This window comes from Drosophila innubila (assembly GCF_004354385.1).
Source record: "Drosophila innubila isolate TH190305 chromosome 3R unlocalized genomic scaffold, UK_Dinn_1.0 2_E_3R, whole genome shotgun sequence".
Classification (NCBI taxonomy): Eukaryota; Metazoa; Arthropoda; class Insecta; order Diptera; family Drosophilidae; genus Drosophila; species Drosophila innubila.
Window position 1 is genome coordinate 30,215,591 of NW_022995380.1, and position 19,730 is coordinate 30,235,320.

At 32.0% G+C, this 19,730-nt stretch overlaps 2 protein-coding genes across 4 annotated transcripts; one reads left to right on the forward strand and one right to left on the reverse strand.

Moving 5' to 3' along the window:
- The first annotated feature begins 4,356 nt into the window (after positions 1–4,356).
- Positions 4,357–10,131, forward strand: LOC117791920 (autophagy-related protein 16). Of its 3 annotated transcripts, none has more exons than XM_034631855.1 (6): positions 4,357–4,723; positions 4,838–5,099; positions 5,739–5,901; positions 7,386–7,474; positions 8,810–9,267; positions 9,927–10,111. In XM_034631855.1, exons 1-6 carry the CDS (start codon positions 4,624–4,626, stop codon positions 10,094–10,096), a joined length of 1,242 nt encoding a protein of 413 aa, XP_034487746.1. In that variant the 5' UTR covers positions 4,357–4,623; the 3' UTR covers positions 10,097–10,111. The 3 variants fall into 3 exon arrangements, with proteins under 3 accessions (XP_034487746.1, XP_034487747.1, XP_034487748.1); XM_034631856.1 differs by having other exon boundaries at positions 8,834–9,267; XM_034631857.1 differs by lacking the exons at positions 4,357–4,723; positions 4,838–5,099; positions 5,739–5,901 and adding an exon at positions 5,950–6,120 and having other exon boundaries at positions 9,927–10,131.
- A 310-nt stretch (positions 10,132–10,441) lies between these two features.
- Positions 10,442–17,803, reverse strand: LOC117789532. Its single transcript, XM_034628564.1, has 6 exons — positions 17,530–17,803; positions 15,041–15,242; positions 14,406–14,657; positions 11,994–12,922; positions 11,059–11,280; positions 10,442–10,990 (listed from the first exon to the last, which is right to left on the reverse strand). Exons 1-6 carry the CDS (start codon positions 17,801–17,803, stop codon positions 10,716–10,718), a joined length of 2,154 nt encoding a protein of 717 aa, XP_034484455.1. The 3' UTR covers positions 10,442–10,715.
- Positions 17,804–19,730: the final 1,927 nt, after the last annotated feature.

A 19,730-nucleotide genomic window follows, 5' to 3' on the forward strand; every position in this document is an offset into this window, starting at 1 on the left:
TAGCTGCATTAAATGAATGAAGTTTCAGAAAGGCAGGTTACATTTATGCGTTGGCTGCAACATTCGAAGTTACTTACAGTGAGTGAGAGAGACTTGATCTCAGCCTTCTCTATTTGCTGCATGTTGCAAGTGGCATGCCACATTTTCCTACTACCAACTGCCGTTATGCTGGCTTATGCTGCACCATTTGCATAAATCACAGCGACATTTTTGTCATTAAACACCTGTTTGCTTGTATGTATCCCGAACTGTGCCAAATATTTGCACCTTAACTGACGCCTGATACCAACTTCGATTTCGACTTCGAATTCGTATTCGTATTTGACTTCAGCTGTAACGTATCAAATTCAAATCAACACTTATTTGGTAATATGTTAACTGTATTTTTATTGCCAAATATTTGTTTAAGCCAATCATAGTAAACACAGTTGGTCAAGTAATTATTTTGACAGCATAAATCATTCACATGTTTGTTTTTTTCTTTTATAAAATTAGATATATACCTTATATACTTAATCTACTGTAAAATAATAAATGAAAAAACTTTATATTAGCTGTAATATTCTTTTTGCCATTTTAAACTTGTGAAATTTATATTTCTGTTTAAATTAATCATAGTATAAGAATTATTTATAATAAAATTAATTCAAGCTTTTCTACGTATGTTTTGGCATTTTAAGTTGGTCAAAACTGGTTGGGTTTCTTATTTAAATTTGTTAAACTCTGTCATTGGCTGATGCAGTAATTATGTGATTATATTATACGGCTTCTTATGAAACTTGGCCAATATCAACACACAGATTGGCTCACACGCATTGGGTTCTGTTATAGATTACGTTATGATATGATATGTGGTTGACCTGCTTAGCGGGTTGCTAAAATGAAATAGATTAATTATATGATTGTTTAGAATACTTTGGGGTGGTTAAATTTATAAGTTATATGATGATAAATTATACTAAATTTCTTTTAAATTTAACAATAATTAATAATAATTATAAGATAATAATAAATTAATATAATGTTTAATTTATCAATAGTTATATTTTTTAAATCTTACGTTTAAAGTAATACATCAAAGTGTTTTGGGTAAGAATATTCCATATTTCGATAAATAAATAACTAACTAAATGTGAATTTAGGAATGGAAAGTTCCCTAAATTCTACAAAATCTTTTAAAATAATAATACATATTGTTTTATACATGTTTTACAGACGTATACTACATATAGAGTATCTTCGAGCAGAGCATTCTTTATGTTTTTACTTATATAGAAGCGTTGAATTTGAATGAAAAGCAAGACAAGAGACCCAACAAATGTAAGAGAGGCCCAACAAGTAATTGACGTGAGAACTCTTATGAAATTGCTGCTCACACGACATACATACACACTGACACACACACACACACACACATTGTGTTAAACACATTCAAATGCTTAAAAATGCAGTCGGTGCATCTGCTTTTAAGAAAACACCATTAAATAGGTTATAAGTAAGTTTATACAGCTGCATATTAAGATGTAATGGCAGATGATTGAATATGTAAATAGTACATATAGTAGTTGTACATCTGTGCATACTAATTTATCAATAAAAATTCTGATTAGACTTTACAATTCAACAGTTTCTTTTTAATGACTAATATTATTACTTGTAGTAAAAAATCTTTTAAGAGAATCCTTATAGTTTAGGCATTTATCTATTAAAGTTCCATCTACTGCCAAAGTTTATTATATTGCGGGTGGTTTAAAACTAGTAAATTTTGATTATTTTTATTTATTAATTTTTTTCTCTATTATTATTTGGTTTATACATATTTATTTAGATATTTATTTATAAGTGAAAGGAACAAAGCAAGCCGAAGGTCGGCGAGCAAAGCGAGCAGGGCGCAAAGCTCTCTGTTTATCATAATTTTAAAATAATTTAAGCTATTTTTTGTTTTTGTGTTGATATCTTACGATATTTGTATTTTTATTTATGTCCAATCAATTAAGTTGTAACTGCAGTAAAAAATAATGCGCGACAAGCCCTTTTATGGCCAGATTATTTAAGCCAAAGCCGTAGCTGAAGTCGAAGCTGAAGCCTTGACTATTCTTATGTGGCCAAAAACCGGCTGGGCACACTGGTTAGCCAGCTAACAGGAGAGCAGGAGAACAGGAGAGAGCAAACGGGCAAACGGGCAAACAGGTGTCGATGTTAATTGTCGGAAATGGTTGTTATGAATTCGCTTAGCAATTTGCATAAAATGTGCAATTTATAACAGCGAAGAGCACAATTTAGACATTTGTTCACTTAACGGAATAAAGAAATATATATTCATGATCTTGATAATAAATTGATGTAGAAATGGAAAATGCAAGCACATGCATATTTTTTATGGCATTAATTAAAATCGTTTATCGTGGTACGAGTAAAGCAAGAGCAACCACAACAATTGAAGTTGAAGTTGAAGTCGAATATCCTCGGCTTGCATTTAATTTACAATTGGATTTGAAATTGGAACCGGCCACATAATGGGCTTAGCCAAGAAGAACACGGCCAGCTAATCAGCAGGCCAAGATCAATTACATACTACGAGCATACAATGGCCAACAAAACAGTTGACGGTGACGTATGTTGCGCAAAGGCCATTAACTTTGCTTAATTGAATTTGATTTCGTGTATGGATAATGAACGGCACCCCATTCTAGACTACGAGTATACTATTTGCTCCATTCCTTTATTCCTCCATTCCAACTGCCAGCTTCCATCCATTCTTTCATCCTTCCATCCTTCCGTCCTCCGAGCCTTTGCGTAGCAGCTTGAATTATTATTTAGTCTAAGAGGATTTCGTTACTCGCAGTACTCAAAATGTTTATTTGTATACCCTGTAAGCAGTTTGTCTCTAAATTGGAAATTTAAGAAATGAGCAATGTTAATAAAATACACAGCATATTTATTTGAGAATCAAATGATTTACACTTAATTATTGCGCGATAATATTGTTTCAGCTATGTTGTGTGAAAATTTCAGCCTTCTAGGTCATACGGTTTGGATTGTGCCATGATCAGTCAGTCAGTGAGTCAGGAGAAGGAGTTTTATATATATAGAATATATTCGGCTTTACAACAAGTACATAGGGTATCTCCTTAGCGTGTCGTCTCGCCTAAAACATTCTTACTTGTTAACTTGGCTACTTTCGAGCTGTTACAATGTATTGTAGAAGTTTGCATGTTATAAAACAATTTTAATTGGCTTTGCGTGTTTCGTGATGTTTTGATACGTTTGCTTATATTATGCGTATTTAGAACATTGAATAGTTTCGAGATCTGGAGAAGTTCACATACTCCATTCGATTGTCTCCTTTAAACGTTTTTAATTGCTACCCAATTATTAATATAGCTCACATCATTTGCAAAATATCTCTAAAGGCAATCAGTCAATTATTATTAAAGTCTAGACGGATTATATATATTAAAAACTTTCAAATTATTTAGAAAATTATTAAAATTTGCAATATTTTATTTCATAAGTTTTTTTTCAGTTGATCTAAATTTGGTAAAGCGTGTATTCCACTCAAAAGTGTTTTGTTATACAACCATTCAAAGATTTTTTTATTTATACATAAGAACAATTTGCATAATGATTGATTGGAAAGATTGAAGATAACATTGAAATAGGTACAGCTTGAATTAAGGTTGAAAAATAATAATTTTATTGCAAATAATATGCTTTTGTTGTGGGTTTTACAGTTGCGGTTAGTCTCAAAAGGTCGGGTTCATTTAGGTTATGGCAAAATTTTGATATTATTATACAGGGCCGTAAAGTAAAAGAGTTCATTATAAAAATGAGAACCGGAAGTCAGTTCGCAATTCACAAAATACAATTTCCATGCAGCTAAACGATGAAAAGAAATTTTAAATAATTTATCTATACAGTTTTAAGTTTTAAATGAACTGCAATTTAATTAAATTGTTAGATTAAAATTATTTGTTTTTAACAATCTGTTAAATGTAAAAATAATTTAATATAAACTTAAACAGAGAAGTAAATAAATAAGTAAATCAAATAGTAAAAAAAAAAGGAACAAACAAAAAAATAATTATATAGTGAAATAAATAATTAACAGTTTGTCACTTCAAATGTTAAGCATTTTGTTTAGTTACTTGAGTTGTGCAATTTCAAGTTTCAGTTTGCCACAATTTTCTTAGCTTTCATAAAAGCGCTGATAATTCAAATAAAAACACAAACTGTTTACGTCAACGGCTTTGCACTAACGTAACAACGCCAACGTTCTCTGTCGTTACGTCAACGTTTTAGTGTTCGGTATTTTGGTATCTTTTGTCGATAGCCGATTAAACAAACTATTGTCCGACCTCCACAATGAGTAACAGCTGTTCGGCAGCGTTAAGCATTTATCGTCAGACCACAACAAATTCTTGAAACAAGAAAACAAAAAACTGTGTCCAAAAGCGGCTTACTGTAATTAATTAAAACAAGCTGCGGGTACCGCAAGTTCAACAGTGTGCCATTGCCAACATAAATATGCCGGCAAAAGGTCTGTGACGACAACAACAACAAGGTGCAGCAAAATAAAATTAAGGCGGAGCTCGAGATTGAGATTTAGACCTGGCAAGGAAGATGTCCACGGAGGAGTGTGTGTGGCGGGAACACGTTGTCCGGAGACTGCGACAACGTGATCGCAAGGAGTGTGAGAACTTTAAGGAGATAATTGTGCAAAGTGAGTAACGCACACACATACATATATACAGCACACACATGTACAGTGGGCGTCTTTGTCAAAATTGTCATTCAAAACTAACATTTTGCGTCTTTCCCTTTATCAACGACGTAGACAACCGTCTCATAGATCATGTGGCACAACTGAAATCGGACAATCTAAAGCTGTCGGTGGAGAATGAGCAACTACGCAATGCGGTCTCAACAGGTGGCAGCGGTTCAAATGTGGCCATAACAACGCTGGAGAAGAAGCTGCTGGCACAGCAGGAGGAGCTGACGGATCTGCACAAGCGGAAGGGGGAAAACTCGCAGATGATTGTCGACTTAAATCTTAAAGTGGAGCAGCAAAAGAAGCTCATTGCCGAAAAGGAGCACAGGTGAAAGAGAAGAGAACAAGCAAGAAAGGGACTTGATACCCTTGCATGTTGATATTTCCTCCCACAGCTATATGATACAGTAGTCCGACTTGCCAATTTTGATCAGCATGTTTTAGATACTAGATATCCCAAAAAACAACAAAAATTTATTACTAAATCTTAATTTTAGAACGACTGTTTCTATGGCAACTATATAATATGGTGAACCGATTTGAACCAAATTTGTTCAGCGTGTATAAAACATTGCTAGATGCATACTCTGTAGAATTGGTTGGGATATCTCAAAAAACTAAAAAGTTTCTCATACTGTATTTTCAACTTCAAGTAAAATCAACTTTTATTTTTGTAAAGTAAAAAAACATATTATTTTTGCTTATATTTATATTATTTATTGCATATTGTTTACTAAAAATAGTCAGATTTAATTGCTACTCAGGTATAAAAATAAATTGACAAAAATTTGACCTATTTTATGTTTCTTGTCACATATTGACGAGCGAGTGTCGCGGTGGAAATTTCATTATACTTTATGAGCTCTGATTTAATTACCAAAATTATAATACACATTACAAGGGTACAAAAAAGAGTTGATGTCACTTTAGTTTAAAATTTTAATTACTTTTCTTAATTTATTTACAGTCTGTACGAGCAACAAACTGTGAACAATCGACTGCGAGCTGAAGTGCAGTTGTTGCACTCTAGTTTGGATGAGCTGAAAAAGTTGAACACAACGCTGCTGGACGAGCACACGGCATTGCAATTGGCATTCAGTTCCCTAGAGGATAAAATGCGAAGTGTACAGGTGAGTTGACATAACTCATGAATACCAAAATTAATATTAGTATCGTTATAGCCTTGCTTTATCATTTCTCATTTATTACACATAATTTCAACAAACTTTCAAGTGATGCGTTTAATTAAATTGCAAGTTTTCTAGTTGTTGTTTTCTTAACAAAATTATCTTGTTTATATTAAAAATATATGTAAATATTGTCAACTAAATTGTCATTGAAAAGACGCGGTGAGTAGAAAGATGTTTATAATTTATAAATCTACAGTGAATTTAGAAGTATTCCCAACTGTTTGTAGAAATATCAGTTAAGATAAGTACGAAATCAAATTGAAGAATTGAAGCAAAATATTTGTATTTTTATAAATTTTGCTTAAATTAAACTTTTTCAGATTGTTAAATAGGCTAGATATAGCATAAAATGATCTAAACTGGCAACACTGCGTAGAGAAATATTTTATTTTAATTAAACAGCTACTTTTCCAAGTTGATCCCGTGCTACGCATATCTAATCTAATCTTACTTATTATTTATATATTTATTAATTATATTTTTATCAACACTTTTCCCTTAGATATTTATCACCTCACCTGTATACATATGAATTTTCCAAGCAAACAATGTCTACCTACTGCTGATAAGAAACAGTTTAGCTTTTCTACTACTCCGTTGACTAGCAAATATTTTTGTTGTTGTTAGTAAACGTTTTCCTTTGGTTTAGTTAAACGAACCAAGTGAACTTAGAATGTATGTTTTTGCTTATAAGTATTTCTATTTCATTTATAAATAAATCTGTTGACCCTTTGTTCAAAGAGCAAAACTATTTTTACGTCGTTTAAAGTTTTAATTCCAAGACTTTGCTATAAACTTTATTATATGATAGTGAGATTAATTCTATTTGGTCTACAATATTATCATAATAGACTAGTTCTCGTGCAAAACTTGTCTGTTTGCCATTTCTAGATTGTGCTTGATTTATATGTTTTCAAATTCCAAATGTCGTGTTTATTTATTTTCATAATTTTCTCTTATAAATATACCATATAAATTAAGTGCAATCTTAAGTCTGATAGACTTTGGAAGCTAAATAGTTTAGTTGATGGGCATGTGAATACATATCTTGGCATACAGGGCATCTTCTAGTCGAGCACTTACTAGCACTAAATGCGCTCTTAATTTTTAGTATGCGTTTTAATAGCAACAACTGGCCTAAATAAAGCGTATATTAAATTGTACATAGTACCTTATATACACAATAATTGTGTTTTTTTTTAATGTTCACATACATATACATATATTCACTAAAAGATATAGCTTCTTAATTTTCTCGTGCTCATACGCTTTTGTTTTGTATATTCTATTTGTCTGTTCACCCATGCACGGTTCAGTTCTAGTCTTAAAATCATATGAAATGGCTAGTTATATAATCTTTTGTATTTATTAAAAAAATAAGTTAATCATATTTGTAATCGCATTTAATCTCTGTTCATTTATAGGATGAAAATCGCTGTTTATTGGAACGTTTAATGCGTTATAAGTCAAAAGATGCTGACAAATTGAATGAGGAAAACGAAAGTATAATAAGGTAATAATCTAAATGTGTTTTTTAATACCAGTGCATCTTATACACATTTCCCTGATAACAGATAATCCCTTCATATATACTAACTATCTCTCTATATGTGTACGTCTTCTTGTTTCTGGTTATGATTCATCTATAACTTATTGCTGATATCTAAATGGTCTCACTAATGTTTAGCATCTTCAAATAGTACAAAATCTTTATTTTTTTCAATTCTATTGGGTTTTTTTGATGTTTTATATTATTATTTGGTTATATAAAATTAAATTTTCATATACATTCTTTTTATTTCTTACCATACAGTTGAAAAAATGTATTGATTACATTGGAATAATATATTTTTTTATTTAACAATATGCATACATTATTAATACTAATGTTTTTCCATTGGACATGCCTCGAAGCTCCTGTATTTCCGCCGCACTTAAACGTACAAAATCAATCCACAAATATTCGGACATTGTGTTTGGAACGTTTTTGAATTGTCATTCATTATTTGTTTAATGTTTTATTTGTTTCCTGTACCCATAAAGTATGAATTTTATTACTCTATATTAGATTTACTGTATACAAGCATTTCGACCAATTAGTGATAAAGTAGTCCGATTTTCACGAAAGAAAACTTACCCTATAATTTAAAAAAGAAAGTATGTTGACTTGTGCGTTGGCTTCTTTTCTTTTTTGTATAAAGTAATATCTTGGTGTATTAGTTAGTTAAAAAAATAAACTATTGAGAATACTAAATAAAAAAATGTAGATCGTCTCAGCTATGCTGTGGTAAAATTTCAGCCTCGTAGCTCTAACCGGCTTAGCGAAAGTAATAGAACTATTGATTAAATTGTGAATCTAAGACAAGTTAAATTGTTGAAGTAAATAATTGACAGTGAAAATTGTAGTAGAAATGAGGACTAAAGTAATGATAGTAGTAAATGTAGTCATTTTAAATAAGAGTCGTAATATTAATACGATTTGAAACATATTTTGTAGTGTTAGTAGAATCAAAAATTGTATTTAAACTAGTCGGAAGAATATAATAAGTAGTTACATAAGTAGTAGAAGTTGAAGTACCTTTAAAATTATAAGCATTGAATTAAAATTAAATTTAAATTAATAGAATCAAAATTAGTATCAATTAGTAGTAGTAGTAGTATAATAATGACTAGTTACTCTCTGTGTAGATTTGTGTCACATTGATAGACACTTTTCGATGCTTTTGGGTGCAGGATAGTAAATAGTCGAGCATACTCGATTTTGTAGTTTGTACTTGTATTTGTTTTCTCTTGTTTTGCTTTTCTCTTGTCCAACATAAGATGTGTAACCGTTTTCAAAAATATCTAGAAAAAGACTGCCGTCAATTTTCAGAAAACGTTCGGCTAAACTGAAACGCGACCTTGAGGACGCCGTGCGTGAACCGAATTCACCGATAAGTCAGACAGTTCCTTCCATTCCCCACAACAATAGTGCCGGGCAATTTGTGGGCAACCCTGTGAGCGACGACGAGTTCGATGAGGCGTCCATAAACGGCGCCATGGAAGCCCTGGGACTCGATGATGAGGAGTACATAAGTGCCAGATTTTCAGCTGGCGAGGCTATCCACGATACAGTGCGCAACTCGGCAATGTCCATGGATACACTCAAGGCAGCTGGTTACCTCGGACAACCGAATCCAACAAAAATACTGATGAAGTTCGAGGCGCACGAGAATGAATCGCATGCTGTGCGTTGGAGTCCCGTGGAACGCCTGGTGGCCACTGGAGGAGCCGACAGAAAAGTCAAACTGTGGGACATTGGCAAGGGTAAGTACTACTACTCTTTTTAATACTATTTTTATTACTTTACCACTACTATAATTTTTGTTACTAATGCTACCATTTCTATTTATGCAATTATTTGGACTACATTTTTTACAACTACTGCTATCTACTACTACTTTTTTTTAGTACTATTTTTACTACTTTTTTTTAACACTTCTAAAACTTCTGCTACTACTGCAATTATTTGGACTACATTTATACCTTCTACTTTTACTACTACTGCTATCACTTCTATTTATCTGCTTTTACTCTTACTACTATTTTAAGTTATATTATTACTAGTAATTTAACAACTACTACTACTAATTTTAGTTATAATATTACTACCAATTTTACAACAACTACTACTAATACTTTTACTACTACTGCTTTTACAATTATACTGCTATTACTACTATTTTTTGCTCTTACTCTTACTACTATCTTAAGTTATATTATTACTAGTAATTTAATAACTATTACTACTAATTATAGTAATATTATTACTACCAATACTACTACTACTACTACTAATACTCATACTACTACTATTTCTTTAATACTTACTACTCTTTTTAGTACTAAGAAATTTTACCACTAGTTCTATTTTTATGATTTTTACTATATTAACTACTACTAATTCCAATGTTTATCGTCCTTAGGTGGTAATGAACCCCGTGCTGTGCTAAGTGGCAGTAGTGCGGGCATTAACTCGGTCGATTTTGATTCAACCGGAGCTTATATATTAGGCACATCTAACGATTACGGCGCTCGAGTATGGACCGTGATGGACAGTCGATTACGGGTGAGTATTTATTTAAAATATCGATAAAACATTTTTAAACAGATCAAAGCATTCACTTCGACAAATAGACCTTTAAATACCTTTTCTGACCTTTCATACTAGATATAGTGTTTATATCATAAATAATCCTTCAAAAATGCATCTCAAAATTATCTGCAAATCTGTCATAAAAATGTAAACAGCTATTGAAAATTTAAATTAATTTTATACATACCAAAACAGACCAAAAACTATAAGATATAAAATTTCTTTTTCCCTTAAATAAAACTCGATATGTTAAAGAATACTTCTATATTATTGTAATGTATTTGTTTAATTTATTTTGTTAATTTTTTATTAAATTTAAATTTTGTTATTTAAAGTATACCCCGTTTATTAAAATAGTTCACAAATAACATAAATTACCGCAATAAGAATCAGAAAAGAGGACAAGTGCTTAAGAGAGAGAGAGAGAACAGTCGTCCTATTTTCCAAATTATTATTATTATAAAATAGATTTCCCAGATGAAAATGATTGATTTGCTTTTTTTTTTTTCAAATGATTGAAGCTTTTTCTTTGCGCTATAAAAAATGGCTTGGCGGTAAAATGGAAATCCTTTGAGATGGTTTTTTATGATCTATCTGATCTGATTAAGGGATCTAATTACTAAAATTGGCTGCCATGATGATCGCTATTCCCATAGAATTTACAAAGGGAATCCACCTGGGCATTTGGCATGTTATTAACCATTGTGGAGTTGCCACTGTTATTGCTGTTGCTGTTGCTGCTGCTGTTGTTGCAACCATTTCGATACTTGGTTGTGGCACTCAGAAAGTGATTAATATAGGGCTGATGCTTCTGTCGTCGTCGGTATAAAAATGACCAAATGGCAATAACCGACGACTGGGCCAATAAAAAGACTCCGACAGCGACAATAAAACCTGAAAATGTATCATGATTAGACTGCAGTTTCTGTGCTCCCTTTTTTTTTTTTTTGATGTATGCCTACCGATGCCATTAACACAGAGTCCAGGTACTCCTCCCTCGTTGACCACAAAGACTTTGTCATAACTTTCAGCGGGGTTCTTAACTTGGCTCGTTTCCTGCTGCAGTTGCTCCTTCTTGACGAATCCAAATTTGTCGGTTATTTGAATGGATTGCACCAAAAGCATGTCCTCCTGACTAGGTTTATTTCTTGTCTCACGAATTGTTCGCTGACCTATGACCTTGGCTGCAAAAAAAACAAGGAATATTACTTTGCTTCAACTAGAGAAAATTGCCTTTCAGCCAAGAATCGCAAATAGAAAATCAAACGCAAAAAAAAAAAAAAATTAAAATAAGAACCGAAAAATCTTAGGTATACTTTCTGTGAAACAGGTTTAAATTTTGTTTTATATTTTATGTAACTACAAAAATTTATTTTATCTCTTATTTCGAATTTTAATAAAAATTTGAAATAAATAATAATATTTAAATTTTAAATTTTTTTTAACGTGCAATAAAAATATAAATTAAGCTTTTTTTCGAATTTGTATAATAAAGATATAAAAATTTGATGCACTTACCAAAAATACCATAAATATTTGTTTGTATATTGGTATGTGCATTAAATTTTTATTTATAAATTTTTTTTGAATAAAACTGTCTTCTGTTTCCAATTTTAATAATATACTTAGACTCTCATTTTAAAAACACTTATCAAGCAATATTAAGTGCATTTAATTTTTATTTTATATTCATAATGTTCAAATTTTCTAATAAAAGTTGATAATAAGAGTCAATCTATGATTTTTAAATAAATATTGACATTTTTTTAATTTCCTTATTTGTTATCAAGTTTCAAAAAAGGATTTTGTTCTTTATTTCTTGATAAAACTTAACAAATAATATATTTTTAGCTAAATTAATATTTTAACAATTAGAATTCTTGCGTTTTCAACTTACTTGTAAGATCTCGTCTCCTGCGGCGTCCATAAGAGAGCAGAGATTTGTAGTCCCCACTGAGTTCGTCCTGTTGGCAATTGACGGGTTCACAGCTGGGCATACAAGGTGTGACCAGAGCTCGAAACTGGACGACCTCGCTGGAGGGGAACTTGAAGGCATCAAAGTGGGCAAAGAGAATTTTGCCGGACAACGAACTCTTGTAGATGGGACCCATAATGAAGTGATCCGTGGGACAGCCCTGGGAGTCGATCAGTGTAATCTCAGCATTGTCTGCACCATCCATGGCCACCAGTTCCCTCACAAATATCTCGTAGGGACTCTGTTGATCCAATATCTCGAAACTGAGAGCAAGAGGATCGCCAACCTCGGCAGAACGCATCATATCGGAGCCATCTCTGGAGGTGATCTTCATGAGGACATTGGGTGAATCCACAATAACCTCCTCCGACAATGCCGGCTCCACATCTCCCATGACACCCAAGTCCACATCATTAGTCACCGTCTTGTTGGTCAGATCGTATTGACAAGTCACCGCCAGTCCCAAGTCCGAGGATGTCACGATCGTATCATGATGCTGTATGACAACATCATTCATATAGCGACCCGATCCGCTTTGTCGCACATTGCACTCCAGATTCTGGTAACCCATGCGCAGCTCAAAGTCCAATGCACTGTTCACGTCCACCGCACAGGATTTGGGTGCTCCCTTGGCATAGACCTTGCCATCAAACAACTTGGAGGTGCGGATGCGAGCAACCATGTCCCCAGCTCCACACTCAATGGTCACATTGTAGCAGGAGGAGAGCTCGTAGGTTGCCGCCTCTGGCACCTCCAAATACGGATCCTGCACATCCGAAAGTGTCGCCCGACTGTGATGCGAGAGTCGACAAACCATGTCTCCAGTGTCCCCATAATCATAAGAATGACATCTAAAAAGAGAGGAGTATTCTGTTTAAAAAATCAAACTCATAAAAGGATCTAGATAATTGAAAAATCGCATATTGTACGTGTAGTACAATATTTTTTAAAGAACCTAAAGTTTAGTGCAATTTGAATTAAGCGGCTTATTTATGATCATAATGACATTCCGTTTGGAAATCGGTTAAGTTTTGACAAAGTTATACAATATTTAAATAACTGTCCTGGATCCAGAGGCGAAATTTTTTTTAAGAAGTTCATAAAAACTTGAATGCATAATGAATTAAGAGGCAAAACCATAATCAAAATGACATTCCGTTTAAAAATCGGTTGAGTTTTGGCAAAGTTATGACTGTTTGAAATTGGACCGACCTTTGACCTAGCACCTTTACAAGCTAAAATTTTAGTACGATTTCACATGATTTTTTACAGAAAAATGAAAGGCCCCAGAATTAAATTTAAAGTGTTGTTTTATACTAATTACGATATAAGGAGTTGATTAAAAGTGAAAACTTGAGATTTAAAATTTTCAATTTTCGAAATTCCAAAGGGGGGACCCTTAGCCTTAAAACCGAAACCAAGATCTGGAGGGAATATATTTTTTTTTTAAATTAAATTAAATTTGAATGCAGAATGAATTTAGAGACCAAATCATAATTAAAATGACATTCCGTTTAAAAATCGGCTCAGTTTTGACAAAGTTGTAGAAGTTTGAAATTGTACCGACCTCTAACCTAGCATCTTTACAAGCTAAAATTTTTGTACAATTTTACATGATTTTTTACAGAAAAATGAAAGGTCCCAGAATCAAATTTAAAGTGTTGTTTTATACTAATTACGATATAAGGAGTTGATTAAAAGTGAAAATTTGAGATTTAAAATTTTCAATTTTCAAAATTTCAAAGGGGGGACCCTATGCCTTAAAACCAAAACCAAAATCTAGAGGGCAAAATATTTTTTTTTTATTTAAATTAAATTTGAATGCAGAATGAATTTAGAGGCCAAATCATGATTAAAATGACATTCCGTTTAAAAATCGGTTGAGTTTTGGCAAAGTTATGATTGTTTGAAATTGGACCGAACTTTGACCTAGCATCTTTACAAGCTAAAATTGTTGGACGATTTCACTTGATTTTGTACAGAAAAATGAAAGGTCCCAGAATCAAATTTAAAGTGTTGTTTTATACTAATTACGATATAAGGAGTTGATTAAAAGTGAAAAATTGACATTTAAAATTTTCAATTTTCAAAATTTCAAAGGGGGGACCCTATGCCTTAAATCCAAAACCAACATCTAGAGGGTAAAATATTTTTTTTTTTAATTAAATTAAATTTGAATGCAGAATGAATTTAAAGGCCAAATCATGATTAAAATGACATTCCGTTTAAAAATCGGTTTAGTTTTGACAAAGTTATGGAAGTTGGAAGTTGGACATACCTTTGACCTAGCATCTTTAACCTTTTTCACTATAAAGAACCACATGTTATATTTACCTGTAGGGTGAGTTGAGACACAAATCGCGACACTCATCAATGCTACCTATGTCCTGGTATACCGAGTCTACTGTTTTTAGAATTCTTCCCGACATACGTTTAAATTCGCACAATTTGTTTGGTTCCTCGGCGCAATTGTTTTCTAGATAATCGGCACCTTCATGTGCCTGGAAGGAGTTTGAACCCGCCAAGGTAAAGCGATCCATTTCGGCCAGTTCACACGTATTTGTTGCACGATAATAGTTGGCAGATCTAGAAGAAAAAAGAATTTGAAAGAATTGCTTACAAAAAAAAGGAAATTTAGCAAATAAAACGACAAAGTAACGTTCGACTTTCTTAGAAAATATTTATGAACTTGTTTAACGCGCACTTTCACATACTTTAAAGTATTGGTAATTAAGTTATTTAAAGAGGTTTATAGCTTCTAAGACAAAGGCTACAAACAATAGTTTATGATCCTGTCTTATGTGTCTTTTGCTGACGGGAAGAAAAGCTTTCTATAAAGAAGTTTATTAACCAATTGAGATCTTGAAAGTAAACTAAATATTTATTTATTATTTTTTTCTTAATAAAAAAAAAACATTCTATTTCTGAAGAAAGTCAAGCTATATACCTATATTTTTTAATTGACTCACCTGCAAGTAAATTCAGTTTCTCCCAGACACAATTCGAGGCAATCTCGTCGAGAATTCACTGAATGCACTCGTTTCGCATGTCCATCAAGTTTATAGTTCTGGACCCGATCAATGCACCAAGCTCGGGCGCAGGGTCGAACACCTAAGCAGGACTTTTGGGCATAAATCGTAAACACAGGAAATTGAGATTTTGTCAGAGCACCTATAAATATAAATTTTTATGAAAGTTTACATTGAAATAAATGAAATAAAAGTGGGAATTATTTTATAAGCTGTTTTACCGGTAACTCATTCGATTTCCGAATATTTGTCAAGGAATTACAAAGATGAAGAAATAAAAGTTAAGATTACAGTTTTAGGCATCCAAAGTAAGGAAAAAAAAAAAGTCAAATTAGGAAATTCAACTTAAAAAATATTCATATTACAAAAATGAAGAAAAAAAATTTGTAGTTGACAATTAATAATATTTTTAATGAAATAATATATTTTATAAAATATTCTTGATTATTACTTTTCCCAAATTTTGTGTCTCCAATTTTATTTTTCTAATTTTTATTTCCTAATCATAATACTCCTAATTTTGGTCGTTCCTAACTTTTATCTTCTCAATATAATTTTCATACTTTTAATTCCTAATAACAGAATTCCTTATTTTGGTTTTCTGATTTTTCTTTCCAAATTAAATTCTTCGTAGTCTGAGTAATATTTTTCGACAGGAAATTTTTTCTACCTTTTGATTGTGGAAATATTATTATATATATATATAAGTTTGATGCTTTTGACTTACCAGGCAAAATGTCAGCATTTGATGAAAAGAGCACGCATAAACCCGTTTCGTAATTAACAGACTGGCATGTTTCATTATTCTGACAAGACTCCAAGCAGTCCGTGAGCATTAATGTGCCCGGCAAAGAATCCAGAAGTCTTCCCGGTGCTGAGAACACATAACTGCAAATGAAAGCATTTACTTACAATTAAGCTCACAGTTGAATCTTGTTCTTAATGTGAACTAACTGCTCAAATTCCATTCGTGAAGCTTAACTTGGTCTTTTTTTAACCTCTGCAATTAAGCTTTAACAAAACATAGAATGCAACCCTTTCAGATAAGTTTTGAGTTTAAATATAAAACAATCAATTTTCGAGAAATTTTGCATGTATATTTTTAAAAATTTTAAAAAATGTTTAATTAAAGTGCGAAATAAAAACTCATGCAAATTTGAACCTGTTCTAGTAAATAGCTATGCATTTTGAATAATTATAGCTACTGAAATTGGAGCAATCTGAATTTACCCGGTGATAATTTCAAATCCCAATAAATCTGGGTCACACTCTTCGATCGTATTGTGTTGATGATGGTGTTGTTGATGTTGTTGCTGTTGCTGCTGTTGATTATTCAAGGTTGCAGGCGCTAGGCGATCAAAGTCCAGACCCAGACCAAGATCTAAACCCAGACCGAGACCCAGACCGATTTCTTCGCCGGGTTGGGAAGGGGAAGACTGCTCTTTTTGCTCCTTCTTTAATTGCAGAGCGACGCCTGCCTTCTGTTTGGCATCTGTCAGAGAGAAAAATAACAAAGTTGTCGTTAGTCGTTTTGGACGTGGGTTTAATCGTTGGCTAAGTCGGCATTACACTCAGAGAAAAATGTTTGCACTTAGTTTTAGCTATATTACATTTTGATTTAGCTTTAAGTATCGAACTTGTCCATCTATAGTGTGCGCATTTTAATAACAATTCAAATAAAAGTATGTTTATAAAATAAAATCCATTTCAATTAAATATAAGATTCCAACATTTTAAAATTAAATAATCAATTTTTCTCATTTAAAATGTTTTGTAGTTTATATAAAATATTTTAGATTACAATTGAATTTATAATAAATACAAAATTCCATCATATTTCAATTAAATAACAAACTTTTCATTTTTAAATATTTTTTCATTTTGTAAAAAATTTAAAGATTAATATAAAGTTGTTGTAAACGTTAATTGGATGTATAAAATGGTGTGGAAAAAAGTATTCATATCGATTTAGTTATATTTAACCGAATATTTAAAATAGCTATAAAAATTTTTGATTTTAAGTTGAACAAATAATTAAAAAAAAAAAAATAAGAAACATTAAATATTGATAACATTCACATTTTAAAAAATAAGTATCATTTACAAATAAACCAAAATCTGAATATTCATTTTTTTTTTATGTATTAAGATCGCTTTTAAAACACTACATATCATTTCGGAAATGATTTTTTTTTTTTTTTGGGAACTAAATTTGAATTTTTTTTTAATAATATCTTCTTTTATTTGTCTATAGTTTGAACCCTTATTTATTTAGTTAGTAAAATTAAGTATGATTTCAGTTGAATCAAAGTGTTTTATATATGTAAAATATGTTAATATCAAATATGATTATATTTAATTTTCTCTGGGTGTAGCTGTGATACGTGTAATGCTTTTAGAGTTTTTATTTTCTCCCGCTTCGTATTTACCGTCAACCAATTTGGACTTTGTTGCACCAACGGCAGCAGCATTGGAATTGGAATTGGCATTGGTATTAGCCAGAGTCAGATACAATGATTGATCATTCTTAAGGCTCGGATCAGTGGCCTTATGGCTGAGACTGAGACTCTGGCTGAGATTGCTGTGACTATTGTCGGTGCTCTTTGTGTCGTCACTTGCCACTGTTGCTGGCTGCAACTCAGCCAAATTGTCACTTGCAGCAGCTTCCAGTGTTGCCGACGCTGTTGCCGCATGTGGTGGCATGTTGCCTAGGCAAACGAGCAGTAGCAACAGTTGCAGTTGCACTTGCATTGCCGCATGCCACATGCTGCGTAATGGTTTTATGCTGTTTTTCATTGGAATTGAAATATGCACTCTCCCTTCTTCCCTCTCTCCTCTTCCTCTTCCTCAGCCTCGCCTGTTCCTTTTCTAGTGCTACTGCGTGCGTTGTCTATTTATGAACTGGCCTGAAAAGGAAAAAAGGCATAAAATACGGATAAAAAGTGATGGAAAAATAATGGCAAAGGTATTAATTTAATTAGCTTTTCGTGCCATTGCTCGAGGTGTCACTTGGCTCAATTCAATTGCTTTGGCGCCCCTCGTATACCCTATAATTGTAGCTGTTGCCTGATAGGCTTATTATTCTTTTGATTACCTGGTAATTTCGTATCCCAATAGTCTCGCTTAGACACAATAAATCCACATTAATATCCATTTTGTCATATTAAATCTGTTTGCCATCATCAACGGTGTGGCCAAAAGGCATAACCAACTAACTGGTTATTATCTACCTTCACTTGTGCTGCTCTTCTTTTCACTCTCTTCTCTGAGAATTCTCATGTAGGCGTTGGGTCTTAAACCCATTCCTAGAACTCGTGGTTTCAAATTTGTTATGGACCAACAATTACCATTTAAATGTCTTTACTTTATTTATAAATTAATATGCTTTGCTGCACCCAAGTTTAATCTCGAATAAGAGGTGAACTATAGGGATTCCACGGCTATTGAAATAATGATAAGCAGAGTTTTTACGCAGACGCTTGAGAAATCCATCTCAATTTCTTGTTTTCATAACATAAATAAGTACAAAAAATTATTCAAAATTAAAAGAGTTGTAAGCCAGAAACCAGCATTTTTTTTCTTTGGATTAACTTTTAAATATACAGAGAATATTCTTAATAAAAAAAAAATAAAGTCGAACTTTCTTAAATTTTTATAAATAAAATTTTGAAGTTTAAAAAAAAAAAAAATTGTTTTGCTTCACAAAATTTCAAGCTTTTTATTAAAAATTTTCTTTTTAAATTGTTTTAAGTATATTTTTTATTATTAAAAATGTATGTATATTAAATTGGAGGCAGTTTTAATATGTTACTTACAGACATAACAATTTTATTTAATATTTTTTAATGCTTTAAAAGATAATACAATTTTAGCCTCACATTTCTTAATTTCATGTAATTTTAATTTTGAAAAAATCAAAAATATTTCATTTTAATTTCAGATTGTTTATATAAATTAAAGTTTTATGGATGTAAAAATTAGTTAACTTTGCAAAATTTAAATTTTATTATTATTTTTAAGGAAATTTATAATTGTTTTCCTTTTTTTTATTATTTCAATTTTTTTTTTTTTTTTTTAACGACATATAATATGTTGATTTGTAAAGATTCTAATGTACGAGTATTCACTGTACTTGAGAGCAGGCTCGCATATAAAGTTCAAGACAAGATGATTTGCAAATTGAGTCTTCTTATACATTTTATTCACTTTTACTCGATCGCTTTGCAAGCTGAAGTCAAGCACAGTTCAAATATCAGTTAGATCTATTTGAATTAGTAGCATTATATGGTCAATAGCTAATTCGTTGAGTTGGCCAATAGCCAAGAGGAGGAGATTGTTGATCGACAATAGCCGGGATAAGTGACCAATGAAGAAACAATGTTTATCCCCCTGCCAATAAACGCTATTGTTATTGTTATAAGCATTGTTCGATAGCTCATCCATTGTTAGTCTGTTTTCACTTCCAGTTCCTCCTCTTAACTCACAACTTACAACTCACAAGAAGAGGGAACAAATTGAGAAGGAGACGTGTATGATTACGCAATCAAGCGCTGTCAAGTTTGATACACAGGGTCAACAGAGGTTAGAGCTGTTCGCTTGCTTTTTGCACAGACTGTGGCTACCTTTTAAC

What these genes read in the sequence shown, in the direction of transcription:
- LOC117789532 (XM_034628564.1), bottom strand. Translation starts at nt 17,803, where the DNA reads ATGCCACCACATGCGGCAACAGCGTCGGCAACACTGGAAGCTGCTGCA. An exon ending in AAAGTCCAAATTGGTTGACG is followed by an intron (nt 15,243 to 17,529) that starts GTAAATACGAAG and finishes TTATATTTATAG; the next exon opens with GTGCTCTGACAAAATCTCAA. An exon ending in GAAACTGAATTTACTTGCAG is followed by an intron (nt 14,658 to 15,040) that starts GTGAGTCAATTA and finishes TTTTTCTTCTAG; the next exon opens with ATCTGCCAACTATTATCGTG.
- LOC117791920 (XM_034631855.1), top strand. Translation starts at nt 4,624, where the DNA reads ATGTCCACGGAGGAGTGTGTGTGGCGGGAACACGTTGTCCGGAGACTG. An exon ending in ATTGCCGAAAAGGAGCACAG is followed by an intron (nt 5,100 to 5,738) that starts GTGAAAGAGAAG and finishes ATTTATTTACAG; the next exon opens with TCTGTACGAGCAACAAACTG. An exon ending in ATAAAATGCGAAGTGTACAG is followed by an intron (nt 5,902 to 7,385) that starts GTGAGTTGACAT and finishes GTTCATTTATAG; the next exon opens with GATGAAAATCGCTGTTTATT.